The sequence below is a fragment of the Anomalospiza imberbis genome, chromosome 10 (genome assembly GCF_031753505.1).
Source record: "Anomalospiza imberbis isolate Cuckoo-Finch-1a 21T00152 chromosome 10, ASM3175350v1, whole genome shotgun sequence".
NCBI classification, from domain to species: Eukaryota; Metazoa; Chordata; class Aves; order Passeriformes; family Viduidae; genus Anomalospiza; species Anomalospiza imberbis.
The window spans coordinates 3826930-3845507 of record NC_089690.1 but is presented as its reverse complement, the minus strand read 5'-3'; the positions used below and the strand labels follow the sequence as shown (position 1 = coordinate 3845507).

The 18578-nt window shown below is 49.4% G+C and overlaps 1 protein-coding gene across 7 annotated transcripts in view; it reads left to right on the top strand.

The window, feature by feature from the left end:
• Positions 1 to 18578, top strand: part of MECOM (MDS1 and EVI1 complex locus) — a 329394-nt gene that overhangs the window by 273920 nt on the left and 36896 nt on the right. For 6 of the 7 annotated variants that reach the window (XM_068200238.1, XM_068200236.1, XM_068200240.1 and 3 more), the window contains exons 3-4: positions 7649 to 7783; positions 18087 to 18189. In XM_068200238.1, coding sequence (XP_068056339.1) covers positions 7649 to 7783; positions 18087 to 18189 — 238 coding nt within the window. Of the gene's footprint in view, positions 1 to 5817; positions 6016 to 7648; positions 7784 to 18086; positions 18190 to 18578 lie in introns of those variants that run through there. The other variant, XM_068200241.1, reaches the window with a different exon arrangement.

The following is an 18578-nucleotide window of genomic DNA, read 5'->3' as shown; positions in this document are numbered from 1 at the left end:
ACTGCTCCATCTTCAGATGAGCATATCATGGGAAGCAGGAGTGGGTACGAATCCGAGGGATTCATTCAGTTGTATTTCAACAAGGATGAATAAGAGAGTGATAAAAAACCCAAGCAGATGCTTTTTTGGTCATGTTGGTAGGATTTGGAGGGCTGTGCTCAAGGTCTTTTACTCTCTGGGTGGGTGAGAAAGAAAAGAGCCTTCCAGGCCACCCAGCACACAGGGAAATGCAGAACAAGGGCATCACCAGTGGAATTTCCCAGATTCTCCAGGATTTTGGCTTCCTTTCAAAACATGAGAAGGGTGAAGCACAGGAAAACACAGCTCCTGAGTGGACAGGAGGCCAACAGCCACATCAGTCAGCCTTGCGTTGCCTCACTTTGCCCTGGCTCTCGTAGGTGCTAGGACAAGCTGGCTAATGTGTGTTTCTCCCCAGACTTTTACCGTAGCCAAACTCGTGCCAGACTCCTCCAGCAGGGGCTGTCTCACCCTGTGGGTGCAGTAACCTCGAGTGTGAAAATGGCCCTGGCTGGATTTGAGGGCTTCCAGACTCTTCTGTAATGGAAGCAATGAGCACTCACTCCAAAGGAAAACAGCAACAATCCTCAGTATCCAGTCCTACAGCACGTGCCTTGGCAGGGAGGACTAGGGAAAGGTTTGGAGAAGGAAAGCATTGCAAGGAGTGTGCTCACAGCAGGGGTGTGGACCAGCAGCACTGCATCCCTCAGCATCAAATTTGGGGTGTGCTGTGAGGGCTGTGGTTTGTTTGCAGTAAGGGAAAACATCTTGTCCTGCCACAAGGAAGGGTGTCTGCAGGATTTCCTCCCCAAGACAGGAGTAAAATCACCCAGGCAGCCAGATACCAGCCACCGATACATTTTTTATTTTTACATCTTCCTGATTGATGAAGTAGGTAAGTCTGCTGCGATTTCCCTTCTCCTGGTTTGCAGCAACACGTAATATCCAAAATGTTTCAGGCTCAAAACCCAGTGGCACGGCTGGGTTTTCTGCCAGAAAACTCCTCCCCATCAGGTGGCCCCTGCTCGAGGAGTGTGTACCACCACTGCGATGGCACCAACGCCCACCCTCACCTTTGGAGTGTGACGGAGACGCTGGGGTACAGGACACAAGGGCACTGGTCTGCTGAGATCACTCACACCAGGACGGGAATACAGGGTTGGGCTGTCAAGCTGAGATTGGGATATGAAGGAACGTGCTGTTTTAGAGCCCATGTTTTAATGGGAGAGAAGAAGTCGAGCTTTTCTGCTCAGTACTTGGGTAGCTGGCTTGTGCCAAGAGCAGCTGTGTGCTGTCACAGACCATAAGAGGGGGTGCAGCAGCACTTGTGGGAGCATGGGGAAGGCTTCACCCACACCTGGACCCAACACTACCAGGGACACTCACGTGTCTGTACCGTGTATCCCTCCTGTGTGCATTCCCAATGGATCCTGCTGTGCCTGCTCAGCAATCGGGGAGAGCAGACCAACACACGCTCTGCCTCTGCGCAGGGCTGGGGCTGCGTGTGCTCCGCAGCTCCCCGAGCACAGCTCAGTCCCCACAGGCATAGCAGAGGTCCTTCAACTTTTTTATTGCCTGCACATGCACCGCTGTAACTTTTTTGCAAGGATACGGGGTCGTTTATTTTTTTCCCCCAAGGCAGTAGGTACTTTTTGAGGGGGGGAGGTGGGGGGGAAATGTATGTTTTTCTGCACGCCCCTTATTTCACACTGGTAAATGTCCCACTCTGCCTGGCTATAGCGGGGTGGGGAGGGCAGCTGTGGGGGTCCCTGACTCAGCTGGAGGTTCCAGGCTTCGCTGCCAAAACAGGACCTCCTCCACTGGCGGGGTGAGCCCCAGGGGTCCCTGGAGGCCTGCACTGCCCTGGGGAAGGGGGTGCAGGGCACAGCACTGATCCCCCTGCATCCCACAGCCAGGCCAGGGGGAGGAAACCCACCCTCCAGCAGTGCCGGCAAAGCCAGTCTGACCCGAGCAAATGAAAATAATCAAAAGTAATTAGAAGCGTGCTGGACTGCTCCTCAGAGATCTGTGCGAGAGAATAAACATGCCGGAGCCCTCCGAGCCACTGCAAAGGCCCATGTCTGAGCTGTTAGGTGCCCTGACCTTGTCCACATAAAGACGTGATTTATGAAGTGCAGGGCACAGCAGCAGGGCTTCTGTCTTCTCCAGGAGAACCAAATTACTGAGGTGGAGATTAACATGCTTTCAGTTGGGCCCATTTCCAGACCAAGGGAAATTTCTTATTTACATTTTTTTACCTTTAATTTTCTCCTCCTCTCCCTCACTTGAAAACTGCCTTTTGGCTGGGAGGGATGAGCCAGGCAGCATGTGAGGGCAGGAGGGGCAGCAGGGACAGGGCACTGACATGGAGGGCACTGCAATGCCCACCCCACTCCTTCATCAAGTGCTGGAAATTATCTGACTCTTCCTCCTGAAATTAGCAGCAACACTTGTGTTTTCACCTGTTTTTATTTTTCTTTTCAAGTTGATATCCACAACACGGGGTGGGAGGAATTGACATGCAGAAACTGTGCTGCCTTTCGTTCTTGTTGTTGTTTCCCAGGTCTGTCCTGGAGCATTTGGATATGTCAGGAAGCTGTTGTTTTCTGGTGTTTGTTTCGCTTTGCTTTTCCTTTCTCTCTCCACGATAATGCACTCACCCCGTGTTTCAAACGCTCATCACACTGTTAGCCAGGATGCTCGGTGTTTGGTTTAGTCACCTTGAGATATAAAACATTAAACCCCTCTCAAAAAGGTGGTTGTGAAGTGGCTTGTCTACAAACGAAAGGATAATATTAAGCATAATACGAACATTTACGGTATTTAAAAAATCACCAGTGACTTGTCTGATTTTCCCCCATCGTCCTCGGCAGCAGTTGGCCCCAGGAAGCCCATTAAACGTGGACAGTGCCGTTATTTCATCTGGCTGTGGCCAAGCTGCTTTGCTTTGCTTTAATGATGTGCTGGAATGCACGATGCCCATAGGGTCTCCATTAGAAGAACTTTTACTTCTGGGACGACCATGAAGTTAAAGGCTTAAAAGAGGCATCAGTTTACAGCCTGGTGGGAATTACTAGCAGACTGGAGTACTAGCTCCTGACTGCTCCACTAATAGAGCGACTTGTTTTAAATAAACAATTGCCAAGGGGACCCTGTGGAAATATTTGGGCCTCTTGAAGCGCCCACCGAACCGTCTGAGGGGAGAGGGGAAAGGCGGCAAGAGACGTTTGAAAGATTTTCGCTTGAAAGAAGAAACACATCGCCGTGTGTTGATGTGTGTATCCACATCCCCGGATCGGGATGTTGGAGGTCCCGACCGGCGGCGGGGCCAGGCTTGACCCCCCGCGCCTCCTAGCCCCGGCTCGGGGGCATGAGCCTTCCTCCTCCTCCTCCTCCTCCTCCTCCTCCTCTGGCCGCGCTGGGTTACAGCCGAACCGCTGGGAGCGCTGCACGAAGGGGGAACTATTAAAAAAAGGGGTTTTCCCCCCAAAAAAAGGGGGAGCGGCGGCCCCGCTCCCGCCGAGAGCGCGACCCGCGGTGTCCCGGCGGCGAGCGCCACCCAGCGGCGGCGGGCGGCGCGGCGGGCGAGCCCCGGTGCGGGCCGGCCCCGGCCCCGGCCCCGGCCGCGCTCCGCCGGTACCGGGAGCCGCTTTTGTTTATCCACCGGCGTTTCCTCCCTTTGTGGCACGGCCGTGGGGGAGGGAGGGAAGGGGAGGGGGGGGCTCCGGCTCCCTATCGGGGGCTCTGATCAGGCCGATGGGCCCGAGCAATCAGTTTCCCAGATTACTTGTATTTAATACACAATGCATCATAAAGCAAATCCCTCATCCTGACAGGGAGAAAATAGAACAGCTCATAGCGCGAGCCGGGCCAATTTATGGCTAAATTAAAAAAAAAAAAAAAAAGAAAAAAAAAAAGAAAAAAAGAAAAAAAAAAGAGAGAGAGAGAGACGAAGGAAAAATAAGAAAGAAAAAAAAAAAAACCAAAACAACAATGGGGAGCGGAGGGAGGGCAGGAACCCACGGCCCCTCACACCGTCCGGGCTCCGGTTCCCAGGCCCGGGCGCTCTGGGAATCTCCCACCGGGTTTTTTGAGGTTATTGACAAAGGATTTTTTTTCCCCCCCTGTCCTACCTACCACCACTGCGTGCGGGTTTTGTTTTTTTTTTTTTCCCCATCTCTCTCCTCTCGGACAATAGCCATTATCTGAGCTAACAGGTCAATGTCACAGATAACGGGCCGCTGAGACGAATCCATCAGCATCTCCTGTCACTCGGCTTCTCGCCCTCCCCCCCGCTCTACTTCCCCGGCCCCTCTTAGCCCCCCAGGGAAGAAAAATTCACTTTTGGTCTGAAAAATATATCTGCACTTAAAAAAAAAAAAAAGAAAAAAAATGTGGGTGGCACTTCTGTATGGTGCAATAAAAGATACAGCTCAGCCCTCTTAATTTTTCTTTTCCCCCTGCCCTCTTCCCAAAGCACATATACGAGGATCTCTCCGTAGTGAGCCCGGGCTGTTCCAAACTTGGCGGACGTTTGCGGCTTTGCGGCACGGTTGGATTTCGGGTCCATTTAAGCCGGGAGAGCCCCGAGCCGGGGGAGCTGCGCTGCCCCGCGGCAGGGAGCGGGCCCGGCCCCGCCGGCAGGTAGAGCCCGGCCTCCCGCCGCTCCATTCATGGGATTCGTTACCAAAGAAATAAAGGGAGAAAAAAAAAAAAGTTAAAAATCGTTTAGGAAGCGGCGGCAAGCGGGGTGGTGATTCCGCGGCACCAAACGGGGTCGTCGCGAAATTGGCCGGGGAAAAAAAAAAACGAAAGAAAGAAGTTGCATTTCATTAAAAATCGTTATCAAGAACCAGAGTGACGCGATGACGGGAACAATTCGGGTAACGCGCCGGGCGCGCCGGCTCCCGGAGCGCCGGGAGCAGCCGTCGGGGCGAGCGCGGTGCGGCTCCCGCTCGCCGCAGCCCCCGCTGCGGGGCGGCCGCGGCGGCGCTCGGGGCTGCGGGCACCGGGGCGAGCGGCGGCGGCGAATAAATAGTGGCGAGCGGCGAGGGCCCGAGGCAGAGCGCATCGCCGGCCCCGGGCGGGGGATGCGTCCGGGGGGGGGGCTGGCGGGGGCTGCCGGTGAGCCCCCGCGGCGGGGCCGCTCCTCCGCGACCTGGCGGTGACCCCCGGCCGCGGGGCCGCTGTCGCTTTAAGCGCGCCGGGAGCGCCGCCGCCGCCGCCCCGGACGGGGGGGCCGGGCAGGGGGGGTGGAAAGGCGGCCGGAGCGGCCGGGGCTGCCCCGCTTTAAAGAGACAGTGCCCGAAAGGGGAGCGGCGGGAGGGCACGGCCCGACGGGGTGGGCGGGGAGGGGGGGCGGAGAGGGCCGCGCCGGGCCGGGCCGGGCCGGGCGCTGCCCGGGGGTGCGGCGGGGAAGCAGCGCCGCGGGCAGGCTGCGGGCGTGGGGAGGGGGAGAGCCGCCCGCCCGTCCGCCCTCCCACGCGCGCTCACTTTTCTCCCATCCCCGGCGGAGAAGTGAAAGAAGTTTTGTTTTGTTGAGCGGTGCGCCGTGGGGTTTGTTGTTGTTGTTTTTCTTTTTCCTCTTTTTTTTTTTTTTCCTTTTTTCTTCCCCCCCGCCTTCCTTTCCCTGAAGAGGCTCGTGTGGGTTTGGGGTGGTTTTTTTCCTTTTTTTTCCCCTTCCTCCCCCTTCCCCGATAACTTTTTTCGCACACGCCGCCCCAAAGCCAGCCGATAAGACCAGGAGGGGCCGAAAGGGGACGGTGATGACGAGCCGGCAGGAGCCCGCCGAGCCCCGCCGCCGCTGAGCCCTCCGGGGCCAGCAGCGCCCGCCCGGGCCCCGCCGCCCCCCGCACATGGTGGAGCGCCCCTCGCTCCCCGGACCCCGACGTCCGCGGCCTCCGCACGCGTTTAACGCCGAGATGTTGCTTCCAGCCGCCTGAAGGATATTTGTCCCTCTCCCCCCTCCCTGCCCCCGCGGGCTCCCGGCGACACAAGGTAAGAGCGGCGAGCGCGGCGGCGGCGCTGCCACGGCCCCGCGGGACGGGGCCGCTTTGCCCCGTCGGTGCCGCCGGCCCCGGGGCAGACCCCAGACGCCGGGGAGTGCGGGGTGAGCCCCCCTTCCCTCCTTGGGGGTTTCTCTGAAAGGGAAAATTAAACGTCCCGTTCCCAAGAGCAGCCGGAGGTGCGGGCGGCGGGGCAGCGTGCGCGCCCGTGGGGACCGAGCTCGCCTGGCGCGGCCGCGGGGCGCGGGGGTCTCCGGGGTTCGGGGGCCTCCGGGCTGGGGTTGAGGTTTTCCACCTTCTCTTTTGGAGGTTCGGCGGGGCGATGCTCGGCAGCCCCGCGGGCTGCGCGCACCCACCGCAGCCCCCACCCCAGGGCCGGGCCCGATCGCGGCCCCGGGGGCGCGGGGGGGTGACCGGGGCAGCTCCCGCGGGCACAGCGCGTCCCGCGGGGCTCGCTCAGGGACCGCCGAGGGTCAGCGACTTCCGTGGGCTCCCGGTGTCCGGGAGCGGCAGCGCCGGCTCCGGCCGCGGCCCCACGCGCTCCCCGGCGGGGCACAGCCTCCCGCGCCCTTCGCTTTCGTTTGGGGCGTTTAAGGTTGTTTCCTTTATTTTGCTGTTAAAACGGGGTGGCTGCTGCCGGTGCCAAGGAGAAGTTGTTACAATTTAGCAGTCAGCTCCCTGGGAAGCTGTGGGAAGTTTGGGATAGGCCGATGGTGAAGCTGGCAAATAATGATATTCAGTCCGCTGTAATGATTAGTAATTTGTCATAATATTAGAATAGAACATCGTCTTTAGCTTGTCCACGAGCAATCTCATTATATTTGTTTATTGTCTGCATAATTGGAACCATTTATCGGTGTGTATTGAATACTGCCATGGTTTGCATGAGTGTTTACATTGTTTTTCATTTTTTCTCTTTATTTTGACATAAAGAGTTCTGTTATTTGCTTCGATTAAGGGGAGGGATTTAAGTGTTGCACAGGACTGTTTGGGAAGTGTAATATTAAAACAAGATAAATAACTCTGCCTACCAGATAAAGTTTGGTTCAGAGCAACAAATATAAAAATTCTAAATGAGTACTGCAATCAACGTAAATCCTGAAACAAAACAGAAACCCTAAATGAAGCCAACGCCATCTATTTTAATAATTTTTGTTATATTCTTGTCAGACTCTTATTTAATTAAAATAATAATTTCAGACACAGTCATTGATGAATGCATAGAAAATCAGGTGTCTCTTAAATTAACATAGTGTTTCATTGCAATAATTAGACAACATTTCAATTGCTTGTAAATATTTGTCAAGACATTTTTCAGAACATTTGTTGCCTTTTTATTATTATGTATGTATTCTGACAGTTCCTAAAAAATAAAAGCAGGGAAGCATATTTCTGAATAAATGCATTATTATTATGATTAATTATTTTTATTATTATTATTGTTGTTGTTGTTTTGTTGTTGTTTGTTTTGTTGTTCTTGTTCTTGTTTTTCTTATTATTGTTCTTGTTCTTGTTGTTATTGTTGTTGTTATCTGCTTGTTTATTTGGAAACCTGTGATTTGTCTTTTGATTAGAATACTCAGCCAGCAACAGAAAGATTTACTCTTTCATATTCTTCTTTTTAGATCTTGGATGAGTTTTGCAATGTGAAGTTCTGCATAGATGCCAGTCAACCAGATGTAGGAAACTGGCTCAAATATATCAAGTTTGCTGGATGCTACAATCAGCACAACCTTGTTGCATGTCAAATAAGTGATCAGGTACGTGGTGTTCACTTTCTGGACTTACTTTTTTAAGGAACTTTCAGGTGTCAATGGAAAAAAAAAAAAAACAAAAAACCAACAATTCCCAACAGCTTTTGGCCTGTTTGCTGTTATGGCAAAAGATAAGGTACAGATGGAAATGCAGAATGGAATAATTTTGATTATAGACGGTAGAAAATATGAAATTTCAGTTTTCCATGTTGTTGTTCAATTCATATATGATTTTTTTTTTTTGGTCTTATATCTGATAAAATTCAGGACTGCTTTCTAAGGGATACAAAGGCATTATGTGCTGATTTTGAATTAGGAACGTTTTCTGGCTCCTCTTGCCATCCATTTGGATTGCTGTGATAAATCGTGGAGTTGGTTGGATGCTGTAACATGAATTTAATGCAAAGAGGGGAGGACACAAAAGCGATAATGTTAGCAGTGTACTTGCATGTGTGGGGCTTTGGGTTTGAATGCACATGTGCATGGATATTATTGTGCCTTCCCATACGCTTTGCTGCAACTTGTAGTACTTATGTGCTGAATCAGGGTCTTCAGTGGTTTTCTTTTTCTTTCCATTTATTGCACCTAAATCCACTCTTTGTTGGGCTGAAACATTATTTATCCTTGTGTGTTGGAAAAAAGGCTGGGATAGGCAGAGGAAGAATGCAGTAAAGCATTTTGTTTTCAATTATACTGATGAGTTATTAGGTGTTTCCAAAATCAGAGTTTGCTTTTGTCTGCGGATAACACAGGCCATTATGAAATACTTTAATGGGCAAAGTTAGGCTGAGGGAGCTTTGCTTCTTTAAAGTAAAATAGCTAAAACAGCAAAGCAACAGCTAAATGTGGATTCTTGTTTCTAATTTAAACTTCGCTACCTGCAGTGTAGGATTTGATTCATTTAATCAGTGTTTCATTTTTCATCACTTAATTAGCTGCATCAGGTGAATGTTAAAGATTATCTTTAGCTGATTTAATTGCCTTGACAGTATTGAAAGAAGAATCACAACCAGACACAAAGCTTCAATTAGAAATCATTCTTTCTAATCAAATTCCTTACGTATAGGAAATGAATGTGAGGGAGCCTGCTATTTCTAGCCCAGTGCTACGTATTTCACTCATGCAAGATAGCTGATTAAAACTGGGTTAAATAACTTTCTCAGAAACTATGAGAGAAGATCGTTTTCATTTCCAACTTCTACAGTTCAGCCCTGAGCACATGCAGCATAGAACGAGCCAGCGGACCGAGAGATAATTTCTTTTTTATACAGCAGCTGGTTTAACTAAAGAAACCATAAAGGTTATTAGTAAAAGTAAGTTATGTTTTCCAAGCTGAAATATGCTTTGTGCTGAAAAACGATAAATTCTCTCCATGCAGAGCGTTTATGGAACAGTGATAGGAAAAGGAAACTATGTAGATTAATTGAAACAGTAAATTCAAGTATTTTACATTGAGCAGGAGCTGGTGTAAGTAGGAAAGATCAGAAGTGAAATCACGTGCATTGGTCAGAGCAACTCACTGTCTTTGGGTCGGTGTTGGGGATCTGCAGTTGAAAGTGCAGGCGAGGCTGAACCATCAGCATCTCCCTCCGAGCGCACACCCGTGCTTTGACGTTTTTGGAAGGAAAGTTATGGCGCTTTTAACTTTCTCTTTTTTTTAGTGTTTACATTTCTGACATTTGGTAATGGTGGCTGTACTGCTGCCAATAATTCCCTTCATTCACTGGAGACTTGTTATTTATTTTGCACAGTATCATGCTGTTCATAATTCCATATTTTTATAGTGTTTTGTTGCTGAGATTTGCAAATTAAGATTTGGTTGTCTTTCAAGTAGCTTGTTGTGATCTGGGTGCTGTCAGCAAGAGATTGTTGTTCATTTGGCCCTCTGGAAACGCTGCAGATTTCCCCACAAAATCGTCTGCGTACTCCAACGTTTTATGACCAGAGCCTAAAAAGTTAATGCTAAAAATGTGCTCTCGAATCTTAAAGCAAGAAAGTCTTTCTAACAGCTCCTCCTTCTGCTTTCTTCTGGCACAAGCTCACCAGAGGTAATATAAAATATAATGGGAAGGCGAACTGGGAAATGGACGTTACATGGCCAAACGTGTGCTTGTACAAGGAGTGACAAATGCAAGTCAGGGCTGAGCGTGCACATATAGACTGTGTGGGGCTGCCTGGGGTCACTCAGCCTCGGTAGCTCCTGGAAAATAAAAGGGGGGGGAAAAAAGAAAAAGAATGGAATAAAAAGGGGAAACAAAAATAAGGTGAAGCTGAGGATGTGTGTCAGTGGTGGTGGCTAGAGCTGGAGGGCAGAGACGATGCAGCCCAGCTCGTACAGGAGACCCCAGCTCAGCTGGAGCCACAGCCAGTGCTGGGTGCGGGCGTGGGGGGACACTCCAGTTCTTCCTTCCTCCCCCAGGGACACAAAGCAACTCAGCAGCCCTGGTAGCACGGGGAGCATCCCCAGTCTCTGCTCACTCCTGAGCCACAGACACTCGATCAGCAGTAATTGTTCACCTCTAATTGCTTCAACTCATCTGTAAAATTCACAAGCAAACATTGGGCTGTACCTGAGAAGGTAAAAGATCCTTCCAGTGTTCCCAGCCTCATGCTGCCCACAAGTTTATACTACTAAATTCAAGCTTGACTGATGGGTATGGTTCCCAGACTGCTCGAGGCAGGATTGAGATGAACTCAGGGCGGTGTGTAATCTGGTCTTTCTGCTGTCTTCTACCTACTATATTTAACAAAAAGAGGGAAAGAAAAACATTTTTTTGTCATTTTCCCTCTTAGCGTTTTTTCAGAGACATACCACCCCACCCCCTGACTCACGGCTGAGGTTAGGTTTCATCACTTAGGATCAACTTTACAAAAGGCCTGGGCTCTTTCTTACGACTGTATAAATGAGCTTTGCTGAGATGAACAGCTCGATAATGGTGGGATGCAGTCAAAACATGCACGCTGGATGCAACTCATGTTTCATTTGATTGCAGCTGGAGTAGGGCTTAAAAGCTGCATTTTTTTACTTTTTTTTTTTTTATTTCAAATGAGGTCGATCTAGGATTTCTTTTTGCTGTCTTACTATTACCTCCTGTCATTCCCAATCTAACCTGAACATATGTAATTTTAGGTGCGTATCAATAATGAAATTCCACAAACAGGGCACTCAGTTTTTTTCTTTTCCCCGAAGAGACTACAGTGTGTGCAGAGCTGCAGAGAGTCTTGTCACTGTTCTTGCCCTGGAATGTGTTTTTTCAGCTCAGAGTCAGTTTAGGACTCTAGAGCAGTTTCTGCTAACTTGGACGACTCCTCTCTATTATCATTAAATATCTATTAGTTCAACTTTTTAATGACTTCAGAATGATTGGTTCTATTAGGCTTTCTGGCAGTGCTGTCAGCCCAGCAAAAGCACTATTTTTAAAGATGTATGTTAATGAAAGTGCAGTTGCAAATCAAGCAGTGGCATGGCAGCGTCTGTCACACATTCCAGGCTGAGATCACGGTCACCTTCAAACTACAATTTTTTTTTTTTAAACTTCTTTATTTTTAGAAAGATTGTTGGTAGGTGTTGAAGTTAAAACCCCAGAATATTGTTTTTATCTCGCTTATTGCTTGCAGAGTTCCGACAGTGATACAGACACATAGTGCTGTGAAACTGCCCGGGGCTTCCAGGTCTCTTTCCCCCAGCAAAGCAGCTCCTGAAGAGTCCCCTTGGTTTATCCATGGAAAACTCAGAGTGACTCAAGATCACTTTACTGAGGTTTTAGATTGCTGTGCGTGCTGAAATAGGTTTTTGGTGGGTTTTTGTGAGTGTGTTTTGTTTCCTTGCCTTATACTCAAGTACGTGCCACTGCGAAGGGAGCAAAACCAGTAGTATCACACTCTTAACAACATGCCTGATGTCAGTAATATAAACTTACAGGAGTGAACCTACTGCTGTAGGTTCCACCAGATCTGATCCCACCTTACACGTTTTACAAACTTTTTTAATCTGCAGGCACAGCTTCATGTTTCAGGTTTTACGGCCGCGGCCCCCTGTCCGTGGCGGGCAGGGGCTCCTTGCACAGCCACCTGCAAAAGTTGTGTATTTAAGGAATAGTTTTGAGGTTTTGTTGTCAGAGAGTGAAATTAAGGTTTTGGCTGTTGTGGGTCAGGAGGGCACGCACACACTGAGCTCATACGGGGCCCTGCTCCGCTGTGATTCTTCCTATGAGTTGTTGGTTATTAAGCAAATAAAGCTTAATCCAACTCGCACTAAAAATCTGTCTCCAGTGGAGCAGGGATGTTTTAGCTTGGGGCTGGTGGAATGAAGAGCTGCTCAGTGGTGATTTTCCACTTGCTGCAGTTAGAGCTGAAGCTGTGGGTGAAATTCCTGCCTGGGCTTTATGACTGCCTGTGTTATCTGGAATTTGATGCACTGATGGTGTTACTGCTCTCAGCATTGGACTGTCCTGATGTGACCTAAAGTGAACTGTTTAGAACCAAACCTAGAAACTTGTTGCCATTTCGGAAAAGTGATGAGGTTTTTCTTGATGATTCATGTTTCATAAAAGTGATAAGAGATTTTCTGTAATGAGGGCTGTCAAATCTTACTCATCTGCTTGTTTAAAGTGTAGAGAATTATGGGGAACCACAGAGCCCATAAGGACAAGACTGCACCTTGCTTGATATTGGTGTGGTTCATTAACAGAGGTTCACGGGTGTTGGAGGACAACAGATTGGTTGGATCAGCTCAGGAGAACAGGTGGATAACAGAAGCTGGGGTCTGGTGTCAGTGGATGTGACCCCAGGGAAGAGATTCTGCAGGACCAGAGCAGCTTGGATGAACCAAGGCTTTCAACAGAAGCTAAAGTTCACTGACACTGGAGGAACACCTGAGTTATACTGGGGAGGGAGGTGGCCTGCAGCCCTCCAAGATGCCAAAAAGGATGCCCTGCAGAGAGGTATCCTGCAGTTCCCTTCTTGTTTGGGGAGCAGGAGGCACCTTTTACCTCACAAGGTGGAAAAACAGGGATTCCTGGGGCATGCTTCCTCCAGTCCCTCCTGCATAGAGATTTTGGGGCATTTTGGAAATGAAGAAGGAAAGGATTCACAGCCCTGGTGCTGAGGCACTGTGGAGCTCCCCTGCAGGGGGAAGGGGAGGGTCCTTTCTCCCCACTGGGCTCCCACTTGTGCCCCCGCAGCTCCTTGCATGCAGAGACTTGCTGACTTTTGCCTCTGGATTTTTGCTGAAGTTTTCTTTGGGCCCAGTACAGCTCTCAGGCAGCACTCCTCTACCTTGGCCCTTGAAAAAACTCCACTTTGTTTCAATTTATCATTTGCCTAAGTATAGCAAAAAGAACCTGGCTCGGGTTTCATCACACAGCTCTCCAGCTGCACAAGTTGTTCATCACAGGAGCTAAAATTGAAGCTGTACCATTTGGACCTTTTTATTTCTAGTTTTTTTCCCTTCATACTCTTAATTACAGCTAGTTGTGAAGTTGTGTGTCCGTTCATCCTTCTCATTTATCTGGCAGGTGTAATTCCTGATTTTGATGGAGCTCCTTGGACATAATGCTCATTAGTAGTTTTGGATATTTAATTTGTTTTGCTTTTCAAGCAAATTGCACTCTTGCTCCGAAGCAGTGGATGCCAGTTTGGCAGCATGCACGCTGCCTCTTGGGGCACATTCCCCAGGGGAGCTGGGAGATGGGGCTGCCTTGCTTGGGGTGGGTGTACCCATGGAATGTGCTCCAGTGAGTGCTGCATGTGGGTGCTGGTGGGGCTCCGCAGGGAGCAATCCACTTTTGGGGTCTTCTGTTCCATCCCACCATCCCAAGCTGGGTCCTCCTGTTTGCACCAGTGCAGGACAGGATCCCTGGGTGCCTCCCCTGTGGTGGGAGCTGTGAGTTCAGCACGTGGCCTGGGGGTTAAAGGACAAACAGCATTGATTTGGAGCAGCAATCTCTCGCCTGCACTGAAATCTGAATTTCCCAGGCAGCTCTGGAGCACGTGCAATGCTTTCCAAAGCTGTAGGCAGGAAGAAAGGGTTCAGTTGGATGCACCAGAACACAGCTCCCCTTTGGGGCACCACAAATGTGTGCATGGCAGTTCCTGCCTTCGCTCACACTCAGTGACTGAGTTGCTGCTTTTCCCCCCAAAACCTTAACTTCAGTTAAGCCCTCCTGGTTCTGGGGGCTGCTGATGGGAGCAGAGGGGGGTCCAGGCAGGGGCAGTGTGGGGCTGGCAGGGGCAGGGGGATGGCTGGGGTGCTTCAAAGCACACGGGCTCAGCGGCCGAGCGTGGCCCCAGCCGAGCTCGCGGGGAGCGCGTTTCGCTATTATTTCAATTATTACAACTTCCTGAATAGGTCGAAGGTCGTTCATAATTCACGCTTCTGTCATCTTTACACATGCCAAATGCAGTCTATTAAGCATAAATAAAATTTCAAGTGCCTGACCAGGAAAAGTAAACTGGGATTCATAACAATGAGGCCTTATTCATCCATTTAAAAGTGAATTGTGTGTGTTCCTTTTTTTTTTTCCCCCTCCCCTTTCCCTTTATGGCTTTGCAGTTTGGGAGCTTTTATTTCTGCTCGGTAGCACAGATCTCTGACCTGTGGTGTGGGCAGGCACAGAGCACTGATGAGCCAGGCCTCCCCCAGCTTCTCCCCACCTCAGACCCCCTGAACTTTGAAAGTGTTTCCAGACCTGAATTCGATTTTGCTCTTCCTATGTAAACTGTAGTCACACACCGTTGATCCCAGGGCATGTGAAATGAGCATCTGGACTTTGCTTTTATTTTCCCCCCCTCCACCTCCTCTGGTTGTTCCTCTCCTGTGCAGAAGCTCTTCCTATAGTTGTTCTCAAGCAGACCAGTGCAGGTGAACCCAAAAAAGTTGGTTAATGGGACAGGCTCTGTCAGCTGGAGAAATGATAGCCAGAAAATTGAAACCTTTCATTAATTACAGTAGAGTCAGGACTATGCGCCAAAAATCTTTCAATCTGCAATTGAAAAATCCACTTACTTTATGATAGCATTTTCTAATACAAAAAATGCTGCCCAGGGTAGAGGTGCTGTTCTTGCAAAACACAGGCAGCCCCCAAGGGGTACCTGTGGAGCTGGGGGGAATTTGTGAAGTTCCCCATCTGGGGGTTGCAGGACTTCCCTCCTCCCTGCCTGCCCTCAGTCATCTGCTGCTGCCTCAAAATTTGGGTGATGTGGTTCATTTCAACAGTTGGCTTCTCACTTTTTCCCAGACAGGGTAATTCCAGGAGGTTTTTGGTGGGAAGAGAAAAAAAAGCTATTTGTGTGAAGTAATAAGGACAGCTCTTAAAATCAGAACAAATTTACCTGCTGCATGATCTTTTTGGTTTAAACTTTAATATGTTTTATTTTAGATTCTCACTGCAATGCAAATTGATGTATAAAGGCTTAGTGCAGGTGAATTTTTTCTGTATATACAGAAATTTTAAAAATTAAAAATTATTTTTAGTAATAATTAAAGTTAGTACTCTAATGATGTGAAAATGCCAGAGCTGGAAATCTGTCACTCATCCTTTGTTTTGGAGAAGGTTAGGTCTGAGATGCAAAATAAAGAAACATTACTCAGCTTAAAAAATGGAGTTTTTTGAAACACTCGTCTTGTTTCCCTGCTGAGGGACAGAGAGGCTGGCCAGGCAGTTTCTGGTAGGTAGCTGGATCATCTCTGGATGTTTAAATACCAATGGAGACAAGACAGCTGGCTGCAGAGTCTGCTCCCTGCACAGGGATGTGTCCCACAGCTGCTGGAAAGATGCTGCATCGTCCTGGGCTGCCCCAAGAGAAGCCACGCTCCCCAGCACAGCGCCTGTGAACAAGACCCTCTTTATGCCCCAGTCCATGTGTCCTCCCTCTGTGATGAGAGGTGGAAAGGTCTGTCCAGACACCTTCGATGGGGCAGGGAAAACACCGGAGAAGGCTCTGCTCTGGTTTTTGTTCGCTCCTTGGTGTGGGTGCAAAACCAACCCGGGAACAACAGCGGCGTTTACCTGACCGGGAAACAAAACCTGGGAGAAGAAGGAAGTCCTGAGCAGAGTAGAAGCTTTGGTACAGTCCCTCTGGGATGGTGGAAGTCCTTCTGTGTCCTGGCTGCTGTGTGCTGCTCCTTCTGTGTCCTGTCCTTCTGCTTGCACCCCAAGATGGAGGTCTCCAGAAGTCTCTTCAGTCAGTGTGCACATGTCATTGTTCCACACATTATTTTCACCCCAAACCAGCCAGCAACTGGGCCTATCTTCCACAGATCCGACTGCAGCTTACCTTTCAGATATGCAGAGGCCATTACACTTCTGGAATTGAAAATCCACTTTTCAATATGTTCATTGTAACAAATGGAAAACCAAGCATTGCTTGCAGCAAATATTCACTGGATGTGGCACTGTCACCAGCTTTATTTGCAGGAGGTAAAAGCTGGCTCCATTTAAATGTGTTTTGTCCTTTGGTGGGATGAGCTGGGTTGCCTCAGTGCAGCCCTAGCACGCTGAAGCCCACCAGGAAGCCTTGTATCCTTTGGCACCGACAGCAGCATTGGATCCACAGGAGATTGTGGTACCAGATACTTGCCTGCCTACCTGCATGAAGGGATATACACAGGACACTCCCAGGCTCTCTGAGCCTCCAAAACACTCAGTGGAGTTTGAAATCCCCTCGACAAGAGATACAAATGGGAAGGCCAAGCAGTCCGGGCTGGTGGTTCGATGAGGGTGGTGTGGATGAGGAGGGAGGGTGGATCACACTGCCCATAAACTCATTCTCCTGGTTTTTATCGGGAAAATTGGCCACAAGCAGAGGGTTGTGGCACCGGTACCTTGAGCCTGATGTGTTTTGCCAGCACTTCTGTCACCTGGTGAGGAGTGAACCGCGGGGTGTGGGATGAGCTGCCCCAGGAGCTTCCACTGCCACTCCTCACTGTTCTCCGGAGTGGCTTTTGGGACAAACTGCGGGGAAAAACCCTCCAAATCTGAGGAAATGCACCCAAATTCGCTGTGTTTAGGTGTTTAGCCCATATCCGTGGGCATGGCTTGTGCAGGCAGAAAGGATTAGGCTGTACGGCCACCTCCTGGAGGACACCGGTATGTGCTGGCTGCCGCTCTGCGTGTGCCTGGGCAGGGAAAGCCCCACCGTGGGTGACAGTCCTCGTGTGACCGGGCAGGGGAGGTACCCACGAATCTCCAGACACCTGTCCCTACCTGTGACAAGCCCATCTGTGGGACTTTGAACACTGGAGGTGATTTGCTGCCTCTCTTCCCATGCGCTGCAATGAGTGTTGAGAGTTTGGGAGCAAACCCTTAAAAAATACATTAGTGTGAGAAAAAGCAAAGGCATCATTTTTTAGCGTAGGAAACATAGCTGTCGTGTGGTTTTGTTTAACAAGGCCCGAGGAAGTTACTAATATTTATTTGAGCTGCTTCATGGAGCTTTTTAGTGCTCTTCACGTTTCCTGCTGAGACAGAAAGCAGCCAGATGGATTTTGGGAATTTCCTTTCGGCAGAGTCTCGTGGTGCTGGCGTGTGCTTCCTCTGGTGCATGGACCCAAGGGAGGGTCCCCTTTGCCCTCCCCCACAGCCTCCTGCCACCCCAAAGGGCTCCTTCCCACAGCCCAGCATCACCTGTATCAGGGGACAAGCTGTCACCAGCCAGGGCCACCACCAGCAGCTTTGGCTGCTCAGGGTGTTTCTTCATCCAGGACTGATTTTTCCCTTAGTTTCCATTTGAAGCTAAGGAATAACCAGGTGCACTGGTTCTTACAATCTTCTCTCATCACAGCTTTTTTTGGACTGCGTAGACGATTAGAATGGGGGCTGGATGGCTATGGCTTAACCAGCAGCATCTCATGTCTGCTTTAGAATTATAGAAACATTAAGGTTGGAAAAGACATCTAAGATATTCCAGTCCAAGCATTAAAGTTACTTTAGTACTTTTTCCCAGTGCAACAGGAGTTCCTTCTCTTACCAGGATCACTCAGGGATGTGTTTTATGGCTGCTCTGTACTTTGGTTTGGTATAACTCAGCAGACAAGTTGCTGGTGATATCTGCAGTCATCACACAGCTCATTTTGCAGCAGAGGCTGTTGAAAGCAGTCCTTTTTATCCTCACAGAGCCCAAAACACAACGGCTTTGGGGCTGGAAGGAGCAGACTTGCTGTGGTTAATCAGCTTCTCTCCAGCAGCACACCATGAGTGGGCAGGCTCTGGCCACAAGGCCTGCCACACTCACCAGCAGGAGCTGGTGCTCCTTTGCCTGTTGTGGTGCTTACCTTGCTTTTTCTTTCTTTTTTTTTTTTTTTTTCCAGATATTCTACAGAGTGGTAGCAGATATTGAACCAGGAGAGGAGCTGTTACTGTTCATGAAGAGTGAAGATTATTCACATGAAACAATGGCTCCAGACATCCACGGTTAGCCTCCTCTTACTGTTTCATCTGACAGAAAGTATCACTGAAATTAACCCAGAATTTAGGAAGACTTTTTCTTCTGCTGAAATCTGGGATGGCTTCACTGCAGCCAGAGGGGAGAGTTGGACTGTGGTTGCATTTGTCTATCTCTGCCCTTCTGTTCCTGATTGAAACTTGATGGTTTTGTGGGGTTGCAAAAGAAGAACAACAGTCCATGTCCTTATCTCAAGACTGTGCTGCTCCTGCAGGACACATATGGGCCCTAGTTATAGGTTATTTTTTGTCATTGAGCCACACAACTGTGACCTTGAAAAGAGGAAATCTGAGGTTGTCAATGTTGCAGTCACTTGTGAGGACATCTCAACCATTCTTACTCCTCATACTTGTCCTTT